Source organism: Paramormyrops kingsleyae, chromosome 7 (assembly GCF_048594095.1).
Source record: "Paramormyrops kingsleyae isolate MSU_618 chromosome 7, PKINGS_0.4, whole genome shotgun sequence".
Taxonomy (NCBI): Eukaryota; Metazoa; Chordata; class Actinopteri; order Osteoglossiformes; family Mormyridae; genus Paramormyrops; species Paramormyrops kingsleyae.
This window is the reverse complement of record NC_132803.1, coordinates 25,938,109-25,965,959: the sequence shown is the minus strand read 5'-3', so window position 1 is coordinate 25,965,959 and position 27,851 is coordinate 25,938,109. Positions and strand designations below refer to the sequence as shown.

The following is a 27,851-nucleotide window of genomic DNA, read 5'->3' as shown; positions in this document are numbered from 1 at the left end:
AATTTTTATTGCTTTTTAGCAATTTAGGATTCGGAACTAAAAATGTAGCACGTGTCATGCATATCTAAATGACCACCTTTACAGTATACAATATGTACACTACTGAGAACAAGCAGGGTATAAAAATTCAGTCTGAACTGACAACTTGAAAATGCGAACTGGAAATTGTCTTACTAAAGATCAACTAAATAAATAAAATTCTCTACAGACTATCAATGGCACTGGACTTCATTATCCATTTAGCGTTGTCACTACAGCGTGGGACAAAATCAGCCCGTGTGCATCATCCATCCATCCATTTCCTGAAATCACTTTGCCAACCTACACCTACAGGCAATTTGGTAACTCCAATTAACCTCAGCATGTTTTTGGACTGTGTGTGTGTGGGGGGGAATAGAGCACCCAAAGGAAACCCCCCAATGTCAGCACAGGGAGAACATGCAAACTCCACACACATGGAACCCTGGCGGAGACTGAAACCTGGGTTCCACAGGTGTGAGGCAACAATGCTAACCAGTGCACCCCTGTGCACAGCAAGGCCAATATATTAGCAGTAACAAATGTTATAACATTTTGTAACATATTGTAACATTTGTAACATAACACAATTACAGTAACCTACATGTAAACTGATGTCTAAAAAATCAGAGCTTTCCACCATCAAGAAGATTTTTTTCAACGTCTCAATTCAGCTTTATTTGTATAGCGCATTTTCACATTACATTGTCTCAAAGCCCCCAGTGAGCAAGCCAGATGTGACAGTAGCAAAGAAAAACTCCCTAGTAGGAAGAATCTTTGGGAGGAACCAGATTCAAAGGGGGAGCCCATCATCCGGGGGCCAACGGAGGAAGTCAAATGAACTCTGCAGACTATCAATGGCAATGGACTTTGTTATCCATTTATAGTTCATTTTCACCCACCCCTAGTGCAGGGTCAGCCAGAGTCCAGCACCCCTATGTGACTCACACACAAAAGCATATACAGCTGTGAATGAACCTTGGGGATCAGAGTACAAGGTGAGCCATTTAAGGGCTAAGGGCTTTGTCCAAAGTTCCCATGGTAACATGATTACTCCACTGGCCACAGGATTCAAACCCACAACCTTCAAATACGGACACAGACCTCTAACACTCCGATATAGTGACTATTCATCTTTCATGCATTATTGTAGAGTAGAAAAGAGGGTTTGTTAGTAGGGGTGTAAATCTTTGCTGACAAGGCGATTCGATTACAATTATTTAAGGAACCATTTGGTGCATAGGAAATCCTTAAGAAGAAGAATTGTTTTCATTGATCAATTAGTTCATTATTTTGATAGCTTATTTAACTTTGCTGAAAAAAAAATCACAAATATGACCATAAAAACTTAAAAACTACTAATGGAATACAAAAAGTATAACCTCAGAACATGAATTTTTATTGTTATTATGAAACAGGGAGAATAAGTCACTGTAAACTGTCAAAAAGGGTAACTACTGAACTGTACACAGGAAAAAAAACACATGAAGGAAGCACTATCTGATTGGTTGCTTTCACATTGGCTGACTAGTGGTGCATCAATGTGGAAATTTGCTGGTGGTGAATATTGCTAAGCTTGCTGGCACAGATTAGTGGAATGACGTTGCACTTATTTATTCTGAGTAAAAACAAAAAATTGACCAATGGGCCAGATTTAATAGTGAATTATATAATGCTGCGGGCCAATACTTTGAGGCTACTTCTGAGTGGTGAGTAAGCAGATGAAATTCCTCATCTTCTCCTATGGAAAATGGTTGATTGTTCAATGGAATCATCTCCATTATTTTAGAACTTTTGTCTTTAGTTCAGTTGCTGCTATTTCAATACTGAGGTTAAAATATTGGCCAGAAATATCAGTTGAGACTTATATATAGGACCAGTGCCGATATCTTTATGTTTTAACTTTTGAATATCAGCTGAAAACAATATGTTAACAGACATGTGCATCTCTAAACCATAACTAATTTTTACTTAGTTAGTCTCCTCAGTGTCTTGACCATTGCTACCACAGCTTGTAAAAGGTATGACTTTTCTGCGCTGCAAAACAGGGGAATGTGTCCCAAAAGCATTGCGATGCAGAGATCATAAAGTAGTGCTTCCTTTATAAATATTAAAAAGCCCCCCCCCTCTGCATCCTGCGTTTCATAAATTCATGTTCCAGTGCTGCAACTTAGCACATCTATCTACAGCACTTGAGCGTGAGAAGCACAGTATCTTTACGAAGCAGGAGTATCTTTAAGAAGAACCTTGCTGATTATAATCGATTATAATTGATTCTGATGTTACAGACCAATGCAGTTGAATCACAACCTTAATAATCAAGTCATCATGATGCATCGATGTATCTTTAAACCCGTAGTTATTATTCTTATTTTGTAACTCAGATAGTAGCAAATGCATGTAACTTATGAGAAAGGTGTGTGACACATTTGTTGTATACATATCAAATTTGTTTTTTCAGACCAAGTTGTTTTAAATTGAGTTTGCTCAGTTAGACTTATTTATAGATATTTATTTTTTTGAAAATGACATATTTTCTTAGTGTTTTATACAAATACAAATGTCGTTTTATACTTCTCTAATGAAAAGGTATGAACACTTTGCATTTCTAGAGCAGTAAATCTAGAAGGCCTTGCATTTTTTCACAGTTTGTGTGGGAGCGGGAAGATGTCCAGCTAAATTAAGATTAATCTAAGTCACTCCTGCTATCATGGAGGGACACCAGCTTCTAAGCAAACCACATCTGATTGATTTTCCCTGTACTTCGGAGTCAGACTGACACACCATCAATTTCCTAAAGAGGGAACTGAAATCAGACATTTCTATTTTTAGAATTCCACAGTTTCTCTAAACTTAGTCCAAGGTTACATGAGAAAACAAATATTAAAGAGTGACAGGGGTCAATTTCTTAAAAAAAATATTTTTCATTACTTTCTATTTTTGTGTGTGTGTGTGTGTGTGTGTTTTTATATATATATATATATATATATATATATATATATATATATACACACACATATGTATTGTTAAAAAGGTTGATAAATGCTGTGATGTCATGCCTCCCACACAATGCATTCAATGAAAAATTGGTAGAAAAATACTAGTATTATTGTTGCTTGCGTTATGTAAGCAATATTGATGTCAATATAATATCAATAATAATAATAATAAAAAATAATAATGTATTTCTTAAGACTGGATCCTCATATGTTGGCATACTTATTGTCAGCATTGCGAACAACAGATATGTTCAAAATGAACTGAATTATGTAGCTGTTTCAAAGCTAAAGTCAATGCCTTCCTGATGTGAGCAGGCGATGTTGGTGTGAGAAGAGCATGCTTGCTGCTTGTTATCTGTGTGTGAAATATGGCTGTGTGTGTGTGTGTGTGTGTGTGTGTGTGTGGGGGCGGATCGGGTGGCAAATATTCCCTGGAATATAAACATAAAGTCACTAGACCTTCCATCCATTCCCATGCCATGGTCTGTTCATTCACCTGGATCATGTCTTGCTTTTACACACATGGTACCGAGTCATATTAAAATATGTTTCGCTTAACAGAAATTCTTACTGTCAAAGCACGATATGCATATACGATAAAATAGATGAAACAATCACCTAGTCACCTATCTCCAAATTTTCCCTAGCACATCATGTTTTGGAAGCTATAAAATAGGACACACTAAGACATACAGGACAGAACTCTAAAATGTGAAAAGGTGGAAAAAAACAAACAAACACCATGAAAAATGTACAATACTTACAACCATACCATTTAGCGACACCCAACAATCAGGCGGGAAATCTTGGAGAAGGGGAACCAGGAACTGCAGACAACCGTCCCAGTGGCAAAGAAGAAGCATCATTCCAATGAGATTAAATATTCTTACCACGGCACTCGCCAGGTCGTAGGTCATATGGAATATCTGCGGAGACACCAGGCAGGGTTTGGTTAGTGCTCGGAGTCAATGTGTGTTCAACTTTAAAATACTGTGAAATTCTGTTTCATTTTTTATTTGTATCTTGCAAATTTATGAAATGGGCTAATGGCATTCATAAGAAAAAAAGTATTCACTAATGTTTCTGCTTCTTTCTAATGTTTTATTGTGTTTAAGAAACAAACGTTACGGACATATTGATAGGAATTGCTCTTACTGTACATTTAAAAAAAAATTCTTTAGTAAATAGCTGGCCCACTTTTATATTTCACAATAACCAGGATCCATGTGGGTTGTGCATCTACTGTACCAATGCAGCCAATAAAAGTATAAGGTCTGCTCAGTGCTACTATTACGATATGATTGTATTACCATCACATATTGTTTTTTTATTCACAATACAGACATTATTGATTCATAACTATAAATAAACATTTTCAGTTCAATTGATACATGGATCTTCAATACTGTAAATAATAATAATGCAGTTACAAAACTCTTATAGAAGACAATTTAAATAAATAAATAAAACCCAGGAATAACAAACACAAGGTTATTAATTCATTTAGAGGCCTCTCTTTAGAATAGATAAGATTTACAGTTAAATAAACCACCCTCTTTCCACCATCTGTAGCTTAAAGTTTTCTGAAACCCCAATCCATTCATCCATCTGAAACTGCTTGTCCTATTCAGGGTCATGGGGGGTCTAGAGGGCATCCCAGAGGCTGTAGGCGCAAGGACAACCCAGGATGGGCTGCCAACCCTTACAGGGCACAATGTAAGTAAAAACACTAATAAAATAGCATGCATAGTCCGAACACCAATATATTATCTGCACATGTTTAAAGTAATGTCTAACTGTACTTGATTTGAATTTAATTTTATTTTTTCTTCCTGTACAAGATATTATGTGACCAAGATATCTGTAAAATGAATATAATTTAATTAAATCTCATTATTAATTTGGACATGCATATTCTGGGTGAAGTATACACTACATAAATAAATATCTAATCAGTTACAATGCTTGGTTTTTGCAGTATGTTTTTGGTAGTTTGTGGAAGGCATAGCAACATGGTATCAGTGTCAGCTGTTTCTTATGCTGTCTATAAAATGAAAATTGCCAGGTGTGGACTTGCAGTTTCCATTATATTCTTGATCACAACATCCAGCTCAAATTTTATTTGTTTAATATTTAATGTTTAATTCCCTAATTGTGACAAACTAACCTTGTTAATTTGCCATGGAATATGAGTGTGATAGACCAACATAAATAAGTAAATAGTAAAATACAAGCATTATTATTGTCATGTACTTACACAAATTTAGAATATTTCTTTAACATTTCTATAAATATGGAGGATCTTATAAATCTTGTGCGAGAGAACAATGTAAAGTATAAGAAATGTGTGTCGTTTGTGCTGTTATTTGGGGTGTGAGGTGCTATGATTACCAGTGCACTGACGTAGCAATAACTTTCTCTTTTCTCTCTTTACTACACGGCAACAACAATCTGATTTACAACGAATAAAATGAACTAATCAACTCTGTCCTATGAGATATGGCGATTATGCAGTATAACGCTGAAAAATTCTGCCTGGTGAGATGGATAGAAAACATTGTGAGAAAAAGCACAGATGTGTGTGCAAATGTGCACTTTAGGCGGGAGCCAAGAAACGCAGACAAGAAAACTACCAAGAAAACAGCAGCAAGGGGATGAATTTGCCCATAATCAGCTCCCCCAATTAGCCTGACTTAATTATTTAATGATTCGTAATCATTATTTTGTCATTTTTTTCAACCTAACCACTTCTTCTTAATAGTATGGCAATGACTAACACACCAATGGTACAAGTACAGAAGAAGCAGGAGGAGAACAGTGAAGATAGGAGTTTTAGCTCCATTAATCTATGGAGAGATATAGTGCAGGACATCTAAAATTAGCAGCTGGCTCAAAGGACAGCTATTTCAGTGCATCCTAACTGGAAGCCTCTTATTCCTCTTTAGTGTACGCTACGTATTGCAGCTTTACAATGCCTTATGGAAAGTATAATAATAATAATAAAAAAAAATCCTCCATATTTCTGCAATATTGAAAACTTTCCCCCACCCCCATTATAATGTTTTACAGAACTGCAGTTTTCCTGTGGATCCCAGAGGACTCATAAGCGAGAATACAATGGAATAGTCAAGAATGTGCACTTTGTGGATGGGGGGAAATGGTTTTGTATTTCAGGTCTATTTCACCACTGCTATTGCAGGTGCTGTGTTATTTTTAGCTGGATTTGTCATCAGTAGGAAAGTGATATGCCTGTTATTTAATTTGAACCTACTTTTAATTACTGCCATTCATTACATCATTTTTATAGAAATGATCATATAGGGGAATATTTTGGTTCTGCTCGGTCAGAAATAATCGTAAGTTTAACTCTCATTTGATCCAAATGCTAATGCTAGTAGCTACCTGCCTGACTAAACTTATTATGGACATATTCTGTGCAGGACAGCACTGGCTCTATGACAGTAGCACTGGTGACTCGCATCTGCAGGGTTGGGGGCTGGACCCCGGCTTTTGCTCTATACGTGTGCAGTTTGCACGTTCTCATGGTGTAACATGCTTACTCTCCCACAGTCCATCTCCCCGCACATCTGTATGAGTGGGTAACTGTGTTGGACTGAAATTAAATCTGTTCTTTATTCCAGCCTTTTGCTCTATGCATGTATTTAATGACAGTAACCCTGAACATGCTTTAAAGACATATGCTTATCCAAAAAAAAACTTAAAAATACAACATAAAGTTGACAGCTTGGTTGTAATATAACACATACCATCCAACATCACATTTCTGTCAACTTATTTTAAACATTACTAATCAGATTTTATATGAGTAATGTGAGATGATGCAAAAACAAGTTTTACAATGTACCATTTTACAATAATAATTCACATTATTATTATTATGGGCAAAGTGAAATGACATGCATTTATACAAGCATTAACAGATGACCAGTGCACTTATCCACCAGAGGGCATTCAATGGTGTTTAAACTACCCCGTTTTCATTACTTTAAAATCATGTGATTAACCTGAAAAATATCCTGCTCCAGCATCAGACATAATGAAAAATAAAAAAATGTTGTTGGCATACTGAAATCTGCTGTCCCAAAACCTTGTATATTGATGTCTTTTTTAGCTCAACACCAAAGACCTCACACTTCCCAAGAACTTTGAGGGAAATAAGCACTAATCACACAGACTACCCAGGTCCCAGAAATAGCCTGGTTGCAATCACACTTGGCATAACAGGCAAATTCCCTCTTTCAGAAGACTCGTCATCATTCATGTCACACGTCACACAGTATAAATTTTACCATCAACCAATATTTTACATGAATCTGACAGGCAATGTTTTGCATAAGCACTGGGTAAAGGTTCTTCTCAACCAGGCTAAAAGAGTGGCAGGACTGTCAGCTGATAGACACTTTGAGCTGAGTTAGATTTGGTGCATGGAGAGGACACGCGACGGGGCAGCGAGCCCCAGAGGCACACTCAGGATTTGCTGAGAAGGTCTGGGTGAAGCTTCCATACAAAATCAATTCAACTTCTTGCATGCTGAGTGAGGGCAGGGACACTCTGAAGGCCACTGTATTGAAAAAGAGCTGGGGTCAGAAAGCGGACAGTGCCCGTAATGGTGCCAACCCTAGGAGGCGCTGATGGACACCGGTGGAAGGGGGGAGCTGTCAAGCTCCTGAAGGTCTTCAGGACGAAGGTTACTCAGGGGTCTTTGGAGAAAGTTAAAAGGGAGCGATAAACCAGGAAGGTCGCGGAGGGGAAAATCATACTCAGGCCGAGTTTGGAGAGGCCATTAGGAGGGACTATTGCATTGGCAAACTATTCCAAGGTGCATAAGGGGGAGGTGAGACCTTATTCAGGGGTTCTTCAGCAGCAATGGGGGAGTGCTGACATTGGGCATACTGTCTGGCCATATCTGAAAAAAAAAATACTCTGAAATTCCTTAACCTGGCGGGAAGGTCCTCTATTCAAGAGGCCGTGCTGAAAACTCCTAGAACCTATTACTGCAGTTGAAGGTGGTGGGGGAGACCTCCATGGTGTAAAGCAGGGGTGGGGAACCTGATCCATGGAGGGCCGGTGCGGGTGCAGGTTTTTGGGATGACCTCTCAATCAGCCAATAACAGTGGGTCCCCAGGACTGGAGTTGAGAACCACTGCTTTATTACTGGCTGATTGAGAGGCCATCCCAAAAACCCGCACAGGCCCTCCGTGGATCAGGTTCCCCATCCCTGGTGTAAAGGCTACTGGGATAGATAACATGTGCCTAGAGATGGTGAAGGTGCAGGATGTTGTTTGGGGTGATGTCATTGGGACTGGAAACGGGATGTTGGCCCCAACTGTGAAAAAGCGGAACCAGAAGGCATGTGCCAACTATTGGGTGAAGTTGGAGGAGATGCCACCTGATGGTAACATCTAGGATTTATGCTACAGGATAGAGATTCTGGTTTGCCCATGGAAAAATGAACCAACTCCTCTCCCTCAGGCAGCTTGGTGACCGTCCTGGGGAGTGTCCTGGGGAGCGTACTGGGGAGCGTACTGGGGAGCGTCCTAAAGCAGTCTGCACACGGGAAGGCGTAAGGCTGCATGCCCCAGCACACAGTGGGCGGTTCTGCAGGAATATGGGGTGCTATGTTCTGCTCAGTCCCTATATAAATCTAGTTATATCTACATACCTGGCACAAACTCAGGGGTACAGTATTTTAGAGTGGGTGTCAGTTGAGTGTTGCTTCATCTTTTTAATTTAATAGAAACCTCTTTGTGGCAAAAAAAAAAACATATTTGTAGGTTTGTTTTGTTTACTCTCAGTCAAAACTCTATCTCAAGCAGAACCTTCAGACTGATAAATGAACTGTACACTCATACTGTTTGCTAGCATCAGCATCATATTTCAGCACTAAGGATTTTGCCAGTGAATTCTCCTGGACTTCATTGAAGGCTTCTCATTCTCTCATCACACTGAACCTCCAGGCTCTGGAGCTATTTTTGTCCTGCGAGCGTGATAACCTAGACACTTCTGTTCTTCCCTAATCTGTGCATTTCCTTCTGAAGCATCTCCATATGACCATGTACAGGACTGTGGGTCGTCCTTGATGGTGTCACTTTCTGCATTGCAAGAAACAACAGGACTTATACTGATGTGAAAAATAGCAAAGCTCTAAAATAATAAAATAGGTATAATTACAGTAGATTTGATAACATTGAATGTGTGTGTGTGTGTGTGTGTGTGTGTGTGCGAGCGGGTATACCTATCCATATGGGGAATATAAATATCCGTTTTTTTTTCCCTTGGGAAAACTCTATTTTATAAAAATCGGTGACTGCTACGAAAAAACTAAAAATGCAAAAACTCTTGTATTTTGTTAGGTTACTTATGGTTATGGTTAGGGCTGGGTAGGGGTTAAGGTTGTCATAGTTAGCGTTAGCATTTTTCCCATAGAAATGAATGAGTGGTCCCCATAAGGATATGTTTACCCGACACGTGCGTGTGTGTGTGTTTTGTTTCTGTGCCCAGCCATAAGACTGCAAAACAGACAATAGAAAAAGATTTGGTAACACTTTCAATGAATGTCATGTTTATAGGAATCTATGAACATTCATACCACCTTATAATGCATTCTTAAGGGATTATAAACATGGTTAGAAATATTAATAAGAAAGCCATAACACATTATAGCTATGTTTATTATTCATTAGGAAGGCTTTATGAAGCTCTAATGCGCTCTAAATGCACTACATGGTCAAAAATATTGGGACACACCTCTTAATCATTGAATTCAGGTGCTTCATTCAGACCCATTTCCACAGATGTGTAAAATCAAGCACCAAGCCTTGCAGTCAGGTGTACAAACATTTGTGAAAGACGGGGTCATTCTGAAGAGACTGGTAAATTTAAGCGTGGTGCTGTCATAGGATGCCACCTTTGCAACTAGTCAGTTTGTGAAATTCCTTCCCTGCTAGATATTCCACAGTCAACTGTAAGTGGTATTATTGCAAAGTGGAAGCATTTAGGAACAACAGAAACTCAGGCACAAAGTGGAAGTAACAGAGCAGGGTTGCCAAGTGCTGAGGCACATAGTGTGCAAAAGTCTCTGCTGATTCAATAACTGCAGGGTTCCAAACTTCCTCTGGCATTAACCACGGCACAGAAACTGTGCGCGGGAGCTTCATGGAATGGGCTTCCACGGCCGAGCAGCTGCATGCAAACCTCACATCACCAAGCGCAGTGCCAAGCGTTGGATGGAGTGGTATAAAGCACGCCACCACTGGACTACTGAAGCAGTAGAAATGTGTCTATGAAGTGACAAATCACACTTCCCTGTCTGGCAGCCTATTGGACGAGTCTATGTTTGGCAGAAGCTAGGAGAACGTTACCTGCCTGACTGCATTTTGCAAACTGTAAAGTTCTGTGGAGGAGGGATAATGGTATGGGGCTGCTTTTCAGGGGTCAGGCTAGGCACCTTAGTTCCAGTGAAGGGAACAGTTTGGGGAAGGCCCTTTTCTGTTCCAGCATGACTGTACCCCAGTGTACAAAGCAAGGTCCATAAAGACACGGTTGGGTAAGTTTGGTGTGGAAGAACTTGACTGGCCTGCACAGAACCCTGACCTCAACCCCACCGAACACCTTTGGGATTAGCCAGGCCTTCACGTCCAACAACAGTGTCTGACCTCACAAACATTCTTCTGGGTGAATAGGCAAACAAAGCCTTCCCAGAAGAGTGGCAGCTGTTATAGCTGCAAAGGGGGGACCAGCTCCATATTGATGCCTATGGATTTAGAATGGGATGCCAGAAAAGTTCCTGTTGGTGCAATGGCCTGGTGTCCCAATACTTCTGTCCACATAGTCTACCTTCATAATGCAGTGCAAAGCATCCTTTCTTATACCTATAATCATAATACATTAGGAAGGTATGTCTAGTGCATTGTAGATCAGATGGAGATGGAGAGCTTTATTGGAACTCATGAAGTATTATAATCAACACTGTAATGCCTTATGAATGTCAATAGAAGATTCTGTCATGCTTTATTAATCATTATACTGGCCATTATAATTCACTATGAAGGAATCTATAATGCATTATAAATGACAGCTTCAAGTGGTGCTACCAAAGATTTTTGCACATCACAATTAACAATTCACATTCATATTTGATACATTTTATCTTTTATACATATTATCTTACCTATTGCCATAAATATTTGCCCTCTAATCAGAACCTAATAATAACAATAATAACAATAATAATAATAATAATACAGTCATACTTTGTACCGTGAAACCATATGCTTATCATAGTAGCAAAGCTGTTTGCCTATTCATAAATGGATCAATCCTCTGCTGCCATTGATGGAGTAATGGGGGACAGGAGATGGATTACATGGAGAACACTAATGCAAGTCACCGCCGCCTGGTCCTGCCATCGACACAGACGTCTGAGAGGCCATCCACCACTCCTAATTATAGCAGCTGAAATTACCACCCGTAAAATATTTAAAAGGAGGGCATTAAATTGTAGTGTCAACTGGATGATCAAGCAAAAATCCAATCGCCTTCCCACCTCTTATAGGGAATAGTCACCTTTTTTACTCAACACTTGGTCACTTGAAATGCCATTCAAGTTATCATTAAGACTTTCCTGCAATGATTAAAGAAAACTGCTGGCTGGTCAGATTTATTTTATAGCGCAGCCCAAAACTCACTGCATGTGATCAGCAAACTGTGCTCACCCAAAGGGACAGATGACTCGTATAAGCTAGTACAGGGGTGGCCAATCTTATCCGCAAAGGGCCGGTGTGTATGCAGGTTTTTGGGATAACCTGCAGGTCAGCTCTTCAAACCCAGGTGTGAGAACTCTTCAGCCAATCAGTCCTCTAATTAGTAATCTAATTAGGCAGTTTCAGCGAAAACCCGTGTACACAACGGCCCTTTGCGGATAAGATTGGCCACCCCTGAGCTAGTAGGTGATTTTAAATTAAAAAGCTGTGTGAATATGATTTGACGTAAAATTGCACCTGTGATCAGAACAGATAAAAATGTCCTTCTGTTGGATTGTGACCCTTGAATAATATACTTAAAATACTTGATAGTTATTTCAAGGCTACAGAAATCTATCTATCTATCTATCTATCTATCTATCTATCTATCTATCTAGTATCAATAAATAATTTATAATGTGTAACTGTACTATGTAGGGACACTGAAAAGCAGAGGTTATTTAGCAAAGTAGCATATAAAAGTACCCATAATGCACAATGGATATCAATTTAAATAATATATTGTAGATGCAGTTAAACCTAATATAAAGATGCAATCCTCTGACCAGCAATAGGAATTTCCTGCTCATGATATGGATTAGATACGTATACTTTACCATTTCCAGGCCCCAAAAGCAGAAATGACCATTTAAAGCAGAATTAATTTTTTGCAGGTAACGCAAAGCTATAATATTCTATCTAGCTAAACATTCACATACCATTCAACACAGAGGTTATTTCAAAATGTGGGTCATACTTCAAAAATGAAAGATCTAAGAAAGATCGTAACTCTACAATGTAGATACACACAGTGAGCAGCTTATTGCAGGCACCTGTTTGTTAACTCAAACAGCTTTGCTCCTCTGAACAGTAAATCACTGACTACAACTGAATACAGACAGGGTGAAGAGGGTCAGGTACTGTTTGACTAAGCATTAACAGCTAAAACGTGTGATGTAAGTGATTCTGAATGCGGCGTAATTGTTGGTGCCAGGTGTGGTGGGCTCAGCATCTCAGAAGAGCCACTCTCCTGAGATTTTCACTCGCTACAGTGTCTAGACTTTATACAGAGAAGCACAATAAGCAAAAAACATCCATTTACCAGAAGTTCTGTCAGTGAAAACAGGATAGTTAATATAAGCAAACGGAGGAGATGGCCAGACTCAGGGGTGCCCCTAGGCCTACGTTTGGGGGGGGGGAAAGCCTCCCTAAAGTGATTTTTGGCCCACCCAAATAAATGTCTATTTATGGGCTTAAGCCATAATAGTCATTTAGATTATATATAAACTTATATTATATATATATAAACTTATATATATTTGCCATCGCCCCCCCCCCCCCCAGTAGGCTTAGCCTCCCCATCCATCCATGCCTAACTATGCCCCTGGCTCTCGTTAAACCTAAAAAGAAGGATACAAAATAAGGCAAAAATATCAGACCAGCGGAGTGCAGAACGTATTCTCAGAAAGCACAATTTGTCCGCCTCCGAAGCAGTTCTGGAGGCAAAAGTGGATTCTGCCTGGTACTAGTAAGGTACACCGTGTTCACGTTATAGTCTACATACATATCTACACAAGAGTAAATAACTGCAGTATGAATAAATAAATGCAGTATGTTTCCCTTTTATTTGTGTCTTGTTACTCAGCATGGTACTGCAAATGACACACTTAGCCTATATGCCTTATTTGGCAATGGAAGTAGAGAATCCAGTGGTTGTTATATCGACTACGTTGTGAATAATGCAGTCATATTTTCACAAATCAACAAAAACCATAATACAGATACATTACTTCCTCTCCTAAAACTCAGCTTGCAGATTTGGTAGTTAATTTATGGCATTATTAGTATAAAATTGCGACAAAAAAAAGGTAAAACATTTATTGCTGTCATGTTAGGTGGTTTTGTTTTGTGTATATCTGTGTACACGCCTGTGATTACTAAAAATGTTCGCTCTTTTGTAAATCCTCAGCTGTTAGTCACCCCCATCACATGAAGAGGTCAGCGGCTCTTCATCGCCTCACCACCATTATTGTGCTTTTAGATTTGGACACTGCAGGAAGTGCCCATATTGCATTGCTTGGTTGTGTTCGAAACACAGCAAGCAAAAGAATAAATGTTTTCTGCATATTATGCCGTGTGAATTCAATCTCTTACAACTACGTGTATAATCAATGTCATTTTTACGTCCGCTTAAAGAAAATCAATTGTACACTCAACTTTGGTAATCACAATGATTATTCTGGAAAATATTTTATGACTTTCTACAAATTCTACAAATAAATAGGAATAGGTTTAGAAATAAATGGTTTTTTTTTTCATAACAGCAATAACTATATGCTTTAAGCATTAGACAACATCTTTTCATGAAGGACACATACAAGGATAGGCTAATGGCTTTTAAAGGAATCAGCCGTTTGTTGACTTTAAATTGACCTTACACTATGTTAATCAGCTTTACAGACCATGTTGAGAAGAACAGTGATGCCCTAAGGTGCACTCTTGGTTGAGGAAGGTTGCTGCACAACCTGTGCATTTCATCAGGCTCACTAAAGACCGCTCAGACACTGCTGAGATGACATCTGCAGTCTTGGGAGGTTAAAAGCAAACAAATTCCCTTTAAAAATCACACAAATCTGTGTGTACGAAACAAATCTGTATTAAAATCTTAAAAGACCATTTCTTCAAATAATAACCGGAGTACATTTTTTTTATTATAGAGACTGCAAATTTACTGTTAGTATTTTTTTAGCTATCAGATATTACTTAGCTATTACTTATTAATGCAACAGTAAATATTTTTGATGAACTGAAAAGTGTCAAATAATATCGAGAAATTATAATGCTGACTGAGTTAAAAAATAATACAATGTTCAGAACTGATAACAATAATATGGACCTTTTCCTTTAGCCCCTGCCTTTTGATCACTACAAGCGGATAGCTGATGGGTGGATGGATAAAGCTAATATGTCATCAGAAAAATAGTCATAATTTTGCAGTAAACCTCAACCTACGGCATGTATGCATACGTCAACGGCAGTGCCATGAGGTCCGAACAAACAAACACACTGTGAGTCGTATGAGGTGCGACAGCAGCCTTCACACCAAAATGCTCGACATTACTAGGCACAAATAAACACATTTGAAAATTGTCTTACACACAACAAGAAAAGATGACATGGAAATGTAACATTTTGTGCTACTTATTTTCTACTTCTTACCATATGAAAATATACATAAAAGTGCATATTATATAAAGGGGGAGGGCTGTACATTTTGCTCACGCTTTCATCAGGAAATGTTTCCACAGGTAGTAAGCCTATATTAAAAATGAATAATGCAGTGATGTATCTAACCATAAAGAGCATACAGTAGTGATTATGATCATGTCCCTGCTAAATGACCACCATAGTAAATAGGTGTTTGTTTTACTGACTATATAAGTCACTATATAATGAAAATATTATATAGTCACTATATAATGTAAATATAAAGTCATTATATAATGAAAAACAGCGTAAACTATGTCAGAAAATATGTGCTTTTCAATCAATCAATCAATCAATCAATCTTTATTTACAGTATATAGCACTGTTTTAACCACAAGGGTTTACAAAGTGCTTTATAGATCTTTAAAAGAAAGGAATTAAAATAAGCATGCACAGAAAATAAAAAAAGAATCAATTTTAATAAACAAACTAATAAATAAATAAAACCACCCAAGCACGGGACTTCAACCACCTACGTTCTTGGTAGGGGACTGTAGACCACCCTCTCTGGTAACTGTGGGGGTCCCCCTCTCTGGTACTCGTGCAAGGGGACACAAACCCCCGCCACACAGTGTCCTCTGGTGGAAGCGAGCCCCAGTCTTAGGTATCTGATACCTGACAGTCCTGATGTTTTCACTGCTGCATCTAGTTCTATGATTACTGAAGTATAATCAGAAGGCAACTCGCTCTGTAGTAGAAAGGGAACATGCAGCAGTGCTCTACAACTTAATTATACTTAATAGCCTGAGTATGGCACCTAGCCATACAAATGTTAATAATAAGTCATTTGAAGTGTTATCTAAGGAATATTTAATTGTGTACCCTGTGTAAATTCCAGAACTCTGAAGAATTTCTGAAGTCAAAAAGTAATGATTTTGGGTAACTGAAAATTAGGGGAAAAAAACAGCAGCAGTGCTTTGACCTGCCAAGCTGTCCAGCGTTTGCGATGTTTCATTAAGCTCGTTCACGAGGTGCCATACTGACAGTGTTTATTGTTATCCTGTCTGGCGTACCTCTCTCAAAATTATCTGCTAAAAAAATGCTAATGACGTGAAGATAATTGTGCCACTAAATTATTTATGAAAGTTGAAAATCATTAAACATGAAGCTCAAAAGAATCACTCTGGCATGATCAGTAGTGCATTTTGTGTGTCTTGCAGAAGCCGCTTCAGGAATGCCTGCAGTGGCAGTCTGAGTCTTAGATCACTGGAGGATGACATGTTAATGGGGATTACCTGCCACTGGCAAACCTCATCACTGATAGGCATGGCTGTAAAAATAACCCAGATTAATCTAATCTGTCCACTTATCACCTTCAAATGGTCTTTTCCCTGCTAATTAACTGTTACACACTAGCAAATCTATTCAGCAATTTGCAATCCATCTTCTTTCTGCTGTAAAACCTACTCCATTAAGAGTTCTCTTCTCCTGAAATGAATTCAACAACAACAACAACAAAAACAACCACAACAACCATAACAATAATCCCTCTGGCTGTACCTTACTCATATATGATCTTACCTAAAATAAGAGAAATAACTTTGTAAAGGACATTAGACCAATGTCTTTTGCGCTCAGGAACATTTTCTCCTTATTTTTGTAAGTTTGCATGATGAGCTCCAGGGATGATTATCCAAGAGGTGTTAAAAAAAGCACGACTCTCGAGTTTGGCAGGCTGCCCTCGCTTCATCCAAGGAAGCTGCCCTGTGTCTATACCAAGAAAGACTTTGTCACCTGATATCTGTTTGTTTGCCATGCATGTGTAGCTGGGAAATTGATTGAGTTATTTGGCAAGCAGATTGCTTGGTACTGCACATCTGGTAAGTTTCTAGAAGGCTCTGCAAAGCCAAACTCATACATATCAAAGTATTTGTTTGCTTGTATTCTTGCATTTCTAACATCCTGAAAATGAATGAGGTGCTATCACAGACTGATGACATCCACATTATATGTTTAACTACAGCAATCTTTTACACGTTAATGTTTTGCTTCCAGATAATGTTTAAACACAGGACACGATGAAATTCCTAATTATTTATTTTATTTCAAATTCCGTTTATGCACAAATTTAACCAATCAACCTATGAATACCTTTCCTACTAAAAATTAATCGGTAGTACACAGGGGATTTATGACATGATAAAGAAAATTATTAAAAATGATCATTCAAGATTAAGCCAGGTTCAAGCCAGCGACACAACGTGCAATTTCATTAACAATTAATTTAATGCTTATTTATATGCGACATAAATAAATATTCTTGATCCACAATGTTGTGCCCAGCAACATCTGCTAATAACGTCCAGTGTCCAGTTTTGCATTCACATATTCCTCCCTGTCTTCTCTCTTGCTGAAAGTATGATTAGCCTGAGAATCTAAAAGAAACTACAGGTGACATACTGCCACACATCTGAAATATAATGGGGAAATTCAAGCAGAAGTTCAGCAAATGGTTGCATTTTATCAGCAGCCTGCTAAACATACTATTTATGCTCTACAGTACTACACAGGCAGCTACAAATACATCATTTACACCACACTGCTGAGTGTCTGCCAAACCACTGAAACTTTGTGACTCATTCTCCATCAGGTGGGATTAGACAAGAATATAATCCCCAGGTCAGCCTGGACTAATCCATACCAGGTTTACTCAGGACGCCTCCACTGCAGGTTTTTTTTCTCACTTTCTGGATGTAATTTTCTGTTTCAAAGCAGTATAAACACAACCCAAATGAAGTCTAACTAACATTTAATTATTTTGGTGAAGTCTAGACTAGAGCTAGATAATAAATACAAAATTAGTTAAGTTGCTCCTTTGTGTTGCACTAAACAAATAAAAAACTAAAAAGCTATATTATGCATTTGTTTCAGTTAATTACTTCAATACACAGATCAAGTAAATATAATATAATATAATATAATATAATATAATAATGCTATATTATTACAAGAACGTTTCAAAGGTGACTGTCAGTCTGAAAATGCGAATAGGTACGAAAATAGACGATGCTGCATATATCCTACAATAAGCAAAGTGCTTAGCAGGACAGATTTATCCACCCATTTTCCAGCTACTTCTCCAGTAGCAGGTTGTCCAGGTTGCCTGGATATTGCGGGCAGCAGAGGGCAGAAGACAGGGGCAGAAGACAGGGGCACAGCCAGTCTCTCACGGGGTACTTACACTGCGACGCTGTGGACCGCTGGGAGTCTGGGAGTATATTTTGTCAGATGAAAACTGAGTGACATATGAAAATCTATTGTCTATTGAATTAAAATGATTACTATTGAAAATCATGAAATGTTTATCAAATGTGCAACACAGACAAATGTAAAATCTTGCCCTGCCCATGCTATACTTGCTGCAGTTAATGCTAATTCAGTTTTAGCTGGAGAGAAAGTGTCTCCATTATGGGACCTCCTGAGTGCCGAGAGCCATTCTAGGGACCCACACTCTCTTTCCTTTTTTCTATTTTGGTTGAAATTGGTGCAGTTGATTATGTTATAAATGTTATGTGCTTTTATTGTAATATTTGTCATGGAACAGTGAAATAATCAGATGAGATCTATCTATCCATCCATCCATCCATCCATCTATCTATCCATCTATCTATCTATCTATCTATCTATCTATCTATCTATCTATCTATCTATCTATCTATCTATCCATCTATCTATCACATACATGCAGCGTAAGTCGGCAGATGGTGGCCAGTGGCCCAGATGTGGCCTGCTTAGACAAATATTTGGCCTCCGGAAAGAGGTTTCCCTTTTTAGTTTCCGTTAGGCCAACCCGCCTCCAATCCACCCATCTGCTGTAACACTGCTAGTTCTTAAATAAAACAAAACATTGTAACATTAAAAAAAATCTGACCAAAAGCGACCAAATTATATTAATACATTATATTAATATAATTACGCATTATATTAATTATAATAACAAATTATATTATATTAATGAGTTTCCAAACATTAAAAAACATTATCTAGACATAAAGTAATTTAAATAAAATTATTAATGACTAGGGCTGTCACTATTGATTATATTAATAAAAGAGTGATCTACCAATTAAACTGACAATTCATTGAGTAATTGATTATATGTAATATAATATAATATAATATAATATAATATAATATAATATAATATAATATAATATAATATAATATGCACATTGCAATAGGCATGAGACAGCAACCAACCATTGCAGGGTGCACTCTGAGTCACACATAAGGTCAATTCAGGCACTCCAGTTCATTTAAGTTGCATGTTTATGGGCAGTGGAAGGAAACTGGAGAATCTGCTGAAAACCCACAGGCACCAGGTGAACATGCAAACTGCACACACACACACAAAGTGGACGTGTGTGGACAGCCTTACCCACCGCACTGTGCTGTTCTTTCTAAGCTTGCACAATGTGTGATGTTAATATTGGCATGACATTTTGTGCACATACAATGACTGCAAAAGTCTGCTAGGTTCAAACCATCAAATAGTTGCACTAAAACATATTTGGTCAGTCACAGGAAAAAATTTTTTGCAAGCATTGCAATTTTAATGATGATTCCTTTTGAACATTATCTAGTATATGTTAAAGAAATTCATCGTTTTTGTGTGAGCTCTGCATGCGCTCTTTGAGACCATCATAAAAATTGTCATCCTTGTTATTCGACTCAGTCATAGACATGTTTCAATATGGTCACTAGGGGTACGGTGCACTTCCTGTTTGTTTACATGAATACCATAACACACACAGCACAGAGATTACTGATCTCAGCATTTGTATCTCCGTAAAGGTCCAAAGATTGATATCCATCATAGGCCTTTAGTCTAAAAACAAGCTAAAATGCTCAAAAATAGAATAAATATCCCTGTAAATATGGTGTCTGTGACATCACCAGGTTTAACCCATGGCTCTCAACACATACACTGTGCCAAGGACTCAGAAGCCCTATTTCTTTATTTAACAAAAAAAGTAATTCTTAAAATAATTCATATTCAAACAAAACTTATTTAAATGTAATTTCATTACTGCTGTGTCTGTAAAACTATACAGGCCCCTTGTTGAGCACCGTTGGAAAAAAACGGCTCCCCAGCATTTCTTACATTTCTCCTGAAAGATGATCAGTCACTCATTGCAAATAAGTAAGACAAAATTATTCTCAAATGTATTGCTTGTTGTCGGTTAATCCTGGGCAGTTATTTGGAAGAGATTCCTAATGCTAATACTTGTCAGAGGCGATGTTGGTCCTAAACTTACTGAAAGGATGAGGAGCATCAGCTACTGTATCTGATGATCAGTTCATTGTCAAGAAAACAAATGGTAAAATCAGTTATATGTTTAAGACAAGTTGCGTCACGCTTATGTACGCCAAAACCATATGGGATTAAATTTACCTTCAAGTCAAGGATGATCTAATTAACTAAAAATCTAAATAAAAATTTGAGGCTATATCGTCATTAATTAACTGAAAAAGAATGGTAAATCAGTAATTTATGTACACAGTCTGATTACCTGTCATCTTAGATTACATCAAATTTTTATTAGGCTGTACTTATTAAACTAAGTGTTTAAACTATTCCTGATCTATTCAGTGTAGGGTCCATGTTGCATTAAGTTCACCACATTAATATAGCTTCATTTATTTCACATAGATTTTTAATATCAATGCAACTACATTTGCAGGTCAGGTTTTGTTAATCCACAGATAAGTCTCACTACCTACCTGACTTATTTAAGTTTTCGGTATTTATGTCCCTTTTCCCAACCAACCTGAAAGTTCAGACTTCACTGAATATTGCCTATGCATTCTGCCAGTTGTGACATGGACACACAAATACACAAGCAAAACAACAAATAAACAAAAGAAAAGAAAAATCATTCTGGAACAATCCCAGTATCTTCAAATATCTTTATACTTCATATGTACCTTACTACAAAATTCTTGCTAGCTAGCTACAGATATAAAGAACTCCATTTAATTTTTGATCTTTAAAAACAAATTTATGAATTCAACATTCAAATTAATGAAGAATTCTTAGCAAACACCAATGATTAATGTCTGCTTTAAAAGCAGATAAACCTTCTTGAAACCACAGTTCCTAGCTTCTACTTACTGTATTATTTGATACATTGTTGCTTTTACCTTTTCTCAAAAACATCACCGCCAGATAACAATGGTTTAACACCCCATTTCTCAACCCAGGCCTTGGGAGACCCCCAGATAGTCCACATTTTTGTTCCCTCCCAGCTCCCAAAACACGTGAAGCAAATAATGAAAAACAAACCAAAGAATCATGAATACCGAACTCCTGGTATAGGGAGTTGGGTGTGAGCGAAAACGTGGACTGCAGGGGTCCCACGAGGACTGGGTGGAGAAACAGCAGTTTAGCATAACATGTGCTCACACACCTTTATAGGTTAATTAGGGTCCTGTAGCGTGACATCACACTCTCCACCCGTCTCCCGCTCTCTCACACAGCCACACGTATAAATGTTCTCACCTCTTCCCATTGATGAATGTATCTGATGAGTCGTGAAAGCCGCAAAAGTCGCAGGAGACTGAGGATTTTTGTGAACCTCACGATGCGCAATGCCCGGGCAGTCTTGTACACTTCAGAGTCAAACCCTTTCTCCACAATTAGAAAGATATAATCCACTGGTATAGATGAGAGGAAGTCGACCACAAACCAGCTTTTTAAATAGTTCATTTTGATCACCTTGGGATCCAATATGATTTCAGAGCTTTCCTCATTGACAATCCCTGTTCTGAAGTTCATGACCAGGTCTACCAGGAAGATGGTGTCTGAGGCAACATTAAACACTAACCAGGTGGTGGTTGTTTGTTCAGAAAAGAATGTTATTCCGACAGGAATGATGATTAGATTCCCCATCATCATGATCAGCATAATCAAGTCCCAGTAAAATCTGCAACAGACAGAGCAGAAAGAGAGAATAATAATAAACATTTTGTCATGAACAGTCTAGAAACAGACCACACTGCAAAACAAATAAAAGACAATCAAAGCTAGACCAACAATAATTAATAAAGATGCACCGATTGCAACTATCAGTATCAGCCGATACAGCTACGATAGGCCATCAGTTGATGGTTAAAAACGAGCCAATATTTAATGCTAATAATTCCCTTTAAAATGGTGACCCATATTACTTTGCACTCCCATGTACTAAACAGATATAAAGATGCTTCTGTGTGAATTTATTTTAATGTTAAAGAAAACGACATCAGAAATGCATTTTGCAAACATTGCTCTGCTATAATTTCACGAGGACGATCTATTAATAAGCATTACAACACAACAAATTTGATTGCTCAGCTTAAGGCGAGACAATGAAGAGTATGAAGTGTTTCTGATAAACAAATCCATCCCAGTAAAGAAGGCCACAGTACTAACGCTACTCCATCAGTAATGCAAGCGTTTGGTAGTAATAGAAAATTCAGTGCAGACAGTGCAAAATCAAAATACATTACTATATATATTTTATTTTTTTTATATATTACTATAATAAACTACGGAGTTTATCACACTTGATGATCAGCCTGTATCAGTTATAAATGTTAAAAACATATGAGATGCATACGGTTATAAAACATAGTGATCTAGAATTGTTGTTATATGCCAGACTTTGCATTTTCTCACCAAAAATAAATACTTTTTCATATTTTTGGAATGTTATTTATTTATTTATTTGGGTGGAGTGTCCCTTTAGACTAATTTGAACGGAACCTTCCAAATAACTGGTATGGATATTAAGTTTTCGGAATAATCGGCTATTGGTATCGGGCAGAAGTTTCCTTATAGTAATTACAATTTATTACATTTGATGTTTTTTTTATTTGGATTTTATGCCTGATGTATTTTTTAACCCAGCATGCTGCAAAACACAAACAGTATAATTACCACATTACATTAAACTCAATACAAAAACAGTTTTTAAATAAAATTTGATTAACTTTTTCCCTGGACAAGACTACATGGGAAAAATATGCTGCAGGTATAATTCTATTTCCTTTACTCTGAATGTTATGTTAGAATGCACAGTAGTAGCATTTGTGTGACTCTTGTTAGATTTAGAGATATGAACCTGGTAATTAATAGGACAGAATTGTAGGTTTTTTTATGCTTTGGGGACTGTTGCTCCAACAAATGAAAGTCAACATTGTATTTTACAGACAGAATTTAGATGTTTATTGATTCTTAAACCAGTCTAAACCAGGTTACTCTGTTGTTACAATCTCAGTCTCTTGAATCACAGTCATGATGAGTGGATGCAATAGATCCACTAGATACAAAAGCATTCATGCTCAGAATGTTCACAGAAAAAGCAAAAAAGGATGAGGATGTGTAACTTGTACTTCTGATTTATAAATCCTGCAGCAAAATCATAACCCTTATTTATTTTTGTATTATGTATATTTTTTCCTTATTAAATCATAGAACAACACTTGCAAACTTTTGGCAATGGTGCGTTTAGTAGGAGATCTAGATTTTGAATGACCATACTAATATGTTTTTTGGTAATGAGTGTGCTGTAGTCTTTTTCATTTTATGCCTGTATAGCAGATATTTTGACTTTAGTATTGAATATAGCTTCTGTCGATTTCAAACAAAATGTGGCCCAGGCTACATTGAATAATTCAAACAATATAGATGTAATATCACCTAGTCTCAATGCTGCTGTTCCCTTCTTTTATTGGCTGTGTTGATATTGTATTGATTTGTTTTTGGTTCAATTTTTTAGTTATATAATTGCCTGTCGCACTCTTCGACGGTCTATGTCACTGTCCTGCCTGCTCCACGCGAGTGACGCTCCTCTCTGTCACTGTCCTGCCTGCTCCACGCGAGTGACGCTCCTCTCTGTCACTGTCCTGCCTGCTCCACGCGAGTGACGCTCCTCTGTCACTGTCCTGCCTGCTCCACGCGAGTGACGCTCCTCTCTGTCACTGTCCTGCCTGCTCCACGCGAGTGACGCTCCTCTCTGTCACTGTCCTGCCTGCTCCACGCGAGTGACGCTCCTCTCTGTCACTGTCCTGCCTGCCCCACGCGAGTGACGCTCCTCTCTGTCACTGTCCTGCCTGCTCCACGTGAGTGACGCTCCTCTCTGTCACTGTTGTGCTCGCATCTCTCTGCCTCTAATTCATGATTGCAGATCAAGATAAACAATTTTCTGCAGCATTTATGACAGGATCAGTCTTTTCCTATGGTTATTTATGGCCTATTTAATAATCCCTTGATCTTTCATAATTTTTTTACCCCTGAAGTACACTCCATAGTATACTTCAATACTCGTGAATAATTTAGTAAAAGATGTTACCAAAATATTATTGACAAATAAATACAAAACTTTCCGTGCAGCACTGGAGGAGACAATTAGAATTGCGAGGGCATTTTGTGTAACTGACCGGAGTCATGAATTGTAAATAGACAAAGTTTTGTGAATGATGCCTCGTGCCTCTTATATCCTACATATTCATCTAATGTAACCTCTCTAAATACGTCATTTAATCTACTTTCATAAAACAGCCGTCTGTTAAATGGGGAGGTCATTGCTGATTTAACGAAGTTGGTTGTCATTTGTATAAGATTAAGGTTAATCAAAGGTGAGGTCAAAACCACACAAACATATGTACCCATGTCAGTTTTGATAAATCAGTACTATACAGCCAGAACATCTTTATGATATTTCATTTTGGCCTATATCCAGCTGAACACAAACATGTTGAGGTTATTTACATACATTATTGAGTATGCTTGCTAAATACACCACTGTAATCAGCTCCTGCAGCTTGGACAGTTACCTTTGGGAACTGAAGTAGCACTTTCAGAGTTAGTTATGGCATCTGATCAAACTTTGAATGACTGCGACACAACCAGCTGTGACACACGACTTAAATGACAATTTACTCATAAATATGCAACATGAGGTATGAACACTTCTTGTCTGCAGATGTTTTATCTTCCTGGGGTACATTACTTCATTTTTGCCATAACTTTTCTAGCATAAATTTCCACAAAAACACTTCCTTGAAAACACAAATTTATGTCCATTAAAGTTCAATACTTTCTTGCTTTTTAAAATAAAAAATAGATTTTTAGGTTCTAAAGAGTGTGCATGATACATTGCCTTTATAAACATTCACAATGCCTATGTTTATAAGGGAAGCTTTTCCCTTATATATCAATAAACATCAGTGAAACATCTGTCAAATTCCAGTGACAGTCAGGATGTAAGAATGCATGAAACACCAAAATAAAAGAGAAAATAAATCAGAGGTGCTTGATTAAAAAAATCATAAGAATTAATTCTGGACAATTTAAAAATAGCCTATGAAAACTTCGCTTGGACAAGCCATTTAATTTTAAGCCCCAAGTGAATTCCAAAAAACTTTCTAAGTGCTAATATACATCCTGCGATGGGGAAAAGCAAGTCTTTCTAGGGTCAGCAATCAGACGGAACTCATTGAAATTCCTAGGCACTGATAACAGTGTACTGTACATGCATGAACTAAAATAGATGCTTTTAAGAATCCTCTCATATCTCTAAATTCTGACCGCCACATAAAAGTTTTTTTCAATTCGTTAGCGAGCTTAAAAAGATTTAAAATAATAACACAATAATGCATAAATCGAATATCAAACATGTATTAACAACAGATATCTGTAAACAACCACAAATCTGTACAAAGAATAGCAGGAATATAGGCCTACTTGATGGAAACATATGGACAGAACAACATTTTAATATTACCAATATATTAATTTAATAAAATGTTCCCTGCATCAGTAGTCGTTTTATAACAGGTCTTACTTTTTCAGACATTTGGGACATTCCCTGCATCACTAATTGGTTCTATTTTAATATCTCAAACTGCTTTCTACTGAATGGTGGCTTTTATTCTTCATAAACCAGAATGAGGTCAGGTAAAGGAGAAAACGTGTGTCTAGAACATACACTTGCAGGCACAACCCAGAGTAAATTCAAAGCAAAACACATTGACAACATTGTTGTATTATTCACACATTTCCTGTCTGACATCAAAAACAATAACATAAGTTCTGTGTGTTGAAAATAAAACAGACTGTAATTCAGGAACTATATAATTATACTGTATAATGTTTTATACTATTTCACCAATTTTGTGTAAATCTATGGTTGCAGAGCAGAACATTTTTCTATTGTCTATTGCTGGTACAAACAGATAATATAATCACAAAAAAAATGTATGTACTCATAATGACCCTATTTAAACATTAGTAAAAACAGCGAGCACTTGAGGCCTAAGAGTTTAGAAAAGAGAAATCAAGTTTTGGGTTTTACTTTTTAAAGGGCCCTCCAAGTAATTATAACATAAGTAATTATAGATACGCCTTGTATTACCAAAAAGAGTTTCACGAATAATGCCGGAAAACACTCCACACCTACTCTGGAGCCCTCAAATCTATGAATAATAAATATTACTAACGTGGCATTAATCTTTAAGGAGCCTTGGTATTAAGACATTGTTGGATATTGAGTTTCAAAAGCTTTCAACTGGACACAAAGAACATGTGAACACAGTTGTCACTCATTTGCTCTTCCGTTTTTTTTTTTTAACTTGATGTTGTTGCAATTTTTTTTTTGCTTGGTGGATGGAGAGTTTTACCATGTTGAATAACAGACTGAAATGAAATCGCGAAAGAAACGTTAACAATTCTATTGAACTCATAATTATAAATCATGGGTGGACTGACAATCAGAAAATGACTACTGTTTAGCCTGGTTCACAAAAAAAAAAAAACTCCTGAATTTCAGTCACCGCTGCAGAATATGCTGTAAAAATAGAATGGCTATAGGATGAGGCCTGGATACAGACAGCAATGATGACTCTCCAGTCCTGTTACATATACACTGACCCACCAGGTGATGCAGAGAGAGAAATTACAGAAAATACATAGACCGAGAGATTTAACTACTCAAGCAAAGCAAACTAATTCATTTGTTTGTTCTCAATCTCAATTTAGCTTCAGTGTACATAATTCCACTATATATATATATATATGTGTGTGTGTGTGTGTGTGTGTGTGTGTGTGTGTGTGTACTTCATCAAGTAGTATTGGCAGGCAGGTGCACTGACTTTTAATCAATACAAATGACTAAAGCATGTTTCGTGGATCATAATTAGTTTTCGACATAGATCTGTTCCTTATTATTGTCAAAATCACTTTCAAACGACATGCCCATTGGTGTTTAAAAGCCTGCAGTAATTGTATTCATGCTAGGTAGTAATGCTTTTCTGTACTTGCCTTTAGTTGAAGTTGTGTCAAGGAATGGACAGAGTACCTAACCCTAACCTTAGACATGGTATCACAGAGGAGAGACTGAATTTAACCAGTGACGTATCAAACCTGTACATAGCTGTCATAAAATTGATCTTTTTTTTAAATACAGAACAAGCAAGCAGGCAAGCAAACTATTTATATATCCTGTATTTTCTGCTACGACCTGTCAATGGATTCTACCATAATGCAGCGACATGTATTCAGCACCGCGGACAGCGTTGGGTAAGATCAGGGTCAAAAACCAGGGTTTTGTAATGGGTGTGCAAACCACTGATACACGAGAAATGTAAATCTAAAAAAACAGCGCTTTGTATTCTTATAGTAATGCTTTGATCTTTTTATATGCCGGAATCAATGCCTGTTAATTATTCATTAACCTTTTATGACATAAATAGTAACACATTTACCGTTAAGGGTTAGAGGAATAGAGAGATGTAATGCAAAATATCTTCCATTTTCATGGCC

The 27,851-nt window shown here is 37.5% G+C and overlaps 1 protein-coding gene and 1 long non-coding RNA gene across 2 annotated transcripts in view; one reads left to right on the top strand and one right to left on the bottom strand.

Moving 5' to 3' along the window:
* The window catches only part of hcn1 (hyperpolarization activated cyclic nucleotide-gated potassium channel 1), a 58,779-nt gene that overhangs the window by 29,021 nt on the left and 1,907 nt on the right, over positions 1-27,851 (bottom strand). Inside the window, exons 2-3 of the mRNA XM_072714625.1 lie at positions 21,549-21,972; positions 3,782-3,943 (exon numbers count right to left, since the gene is read on the bottom strand). Coding sequence (XP_072570726.1) covers positions 3,782-3,943; positions 21,549-21,972 — 586 coding nt within the window. The remainder of the gene's footprint in view (positions 1-3,781; positions 3,944-21,548; positions 21,973-27,851) is intronic.
* Positions 1,704-6,164, top strand: LOC140592127 (uncharacterized). Its single transcript, XR_011992414.1, has 3 exons — positions 1,704-1,727; positions 4,649-4,733; positions 6,087-6,164. It is a non-coding gene; the product is annotated as an uncharacterized lncRNA (long non-coding RNA).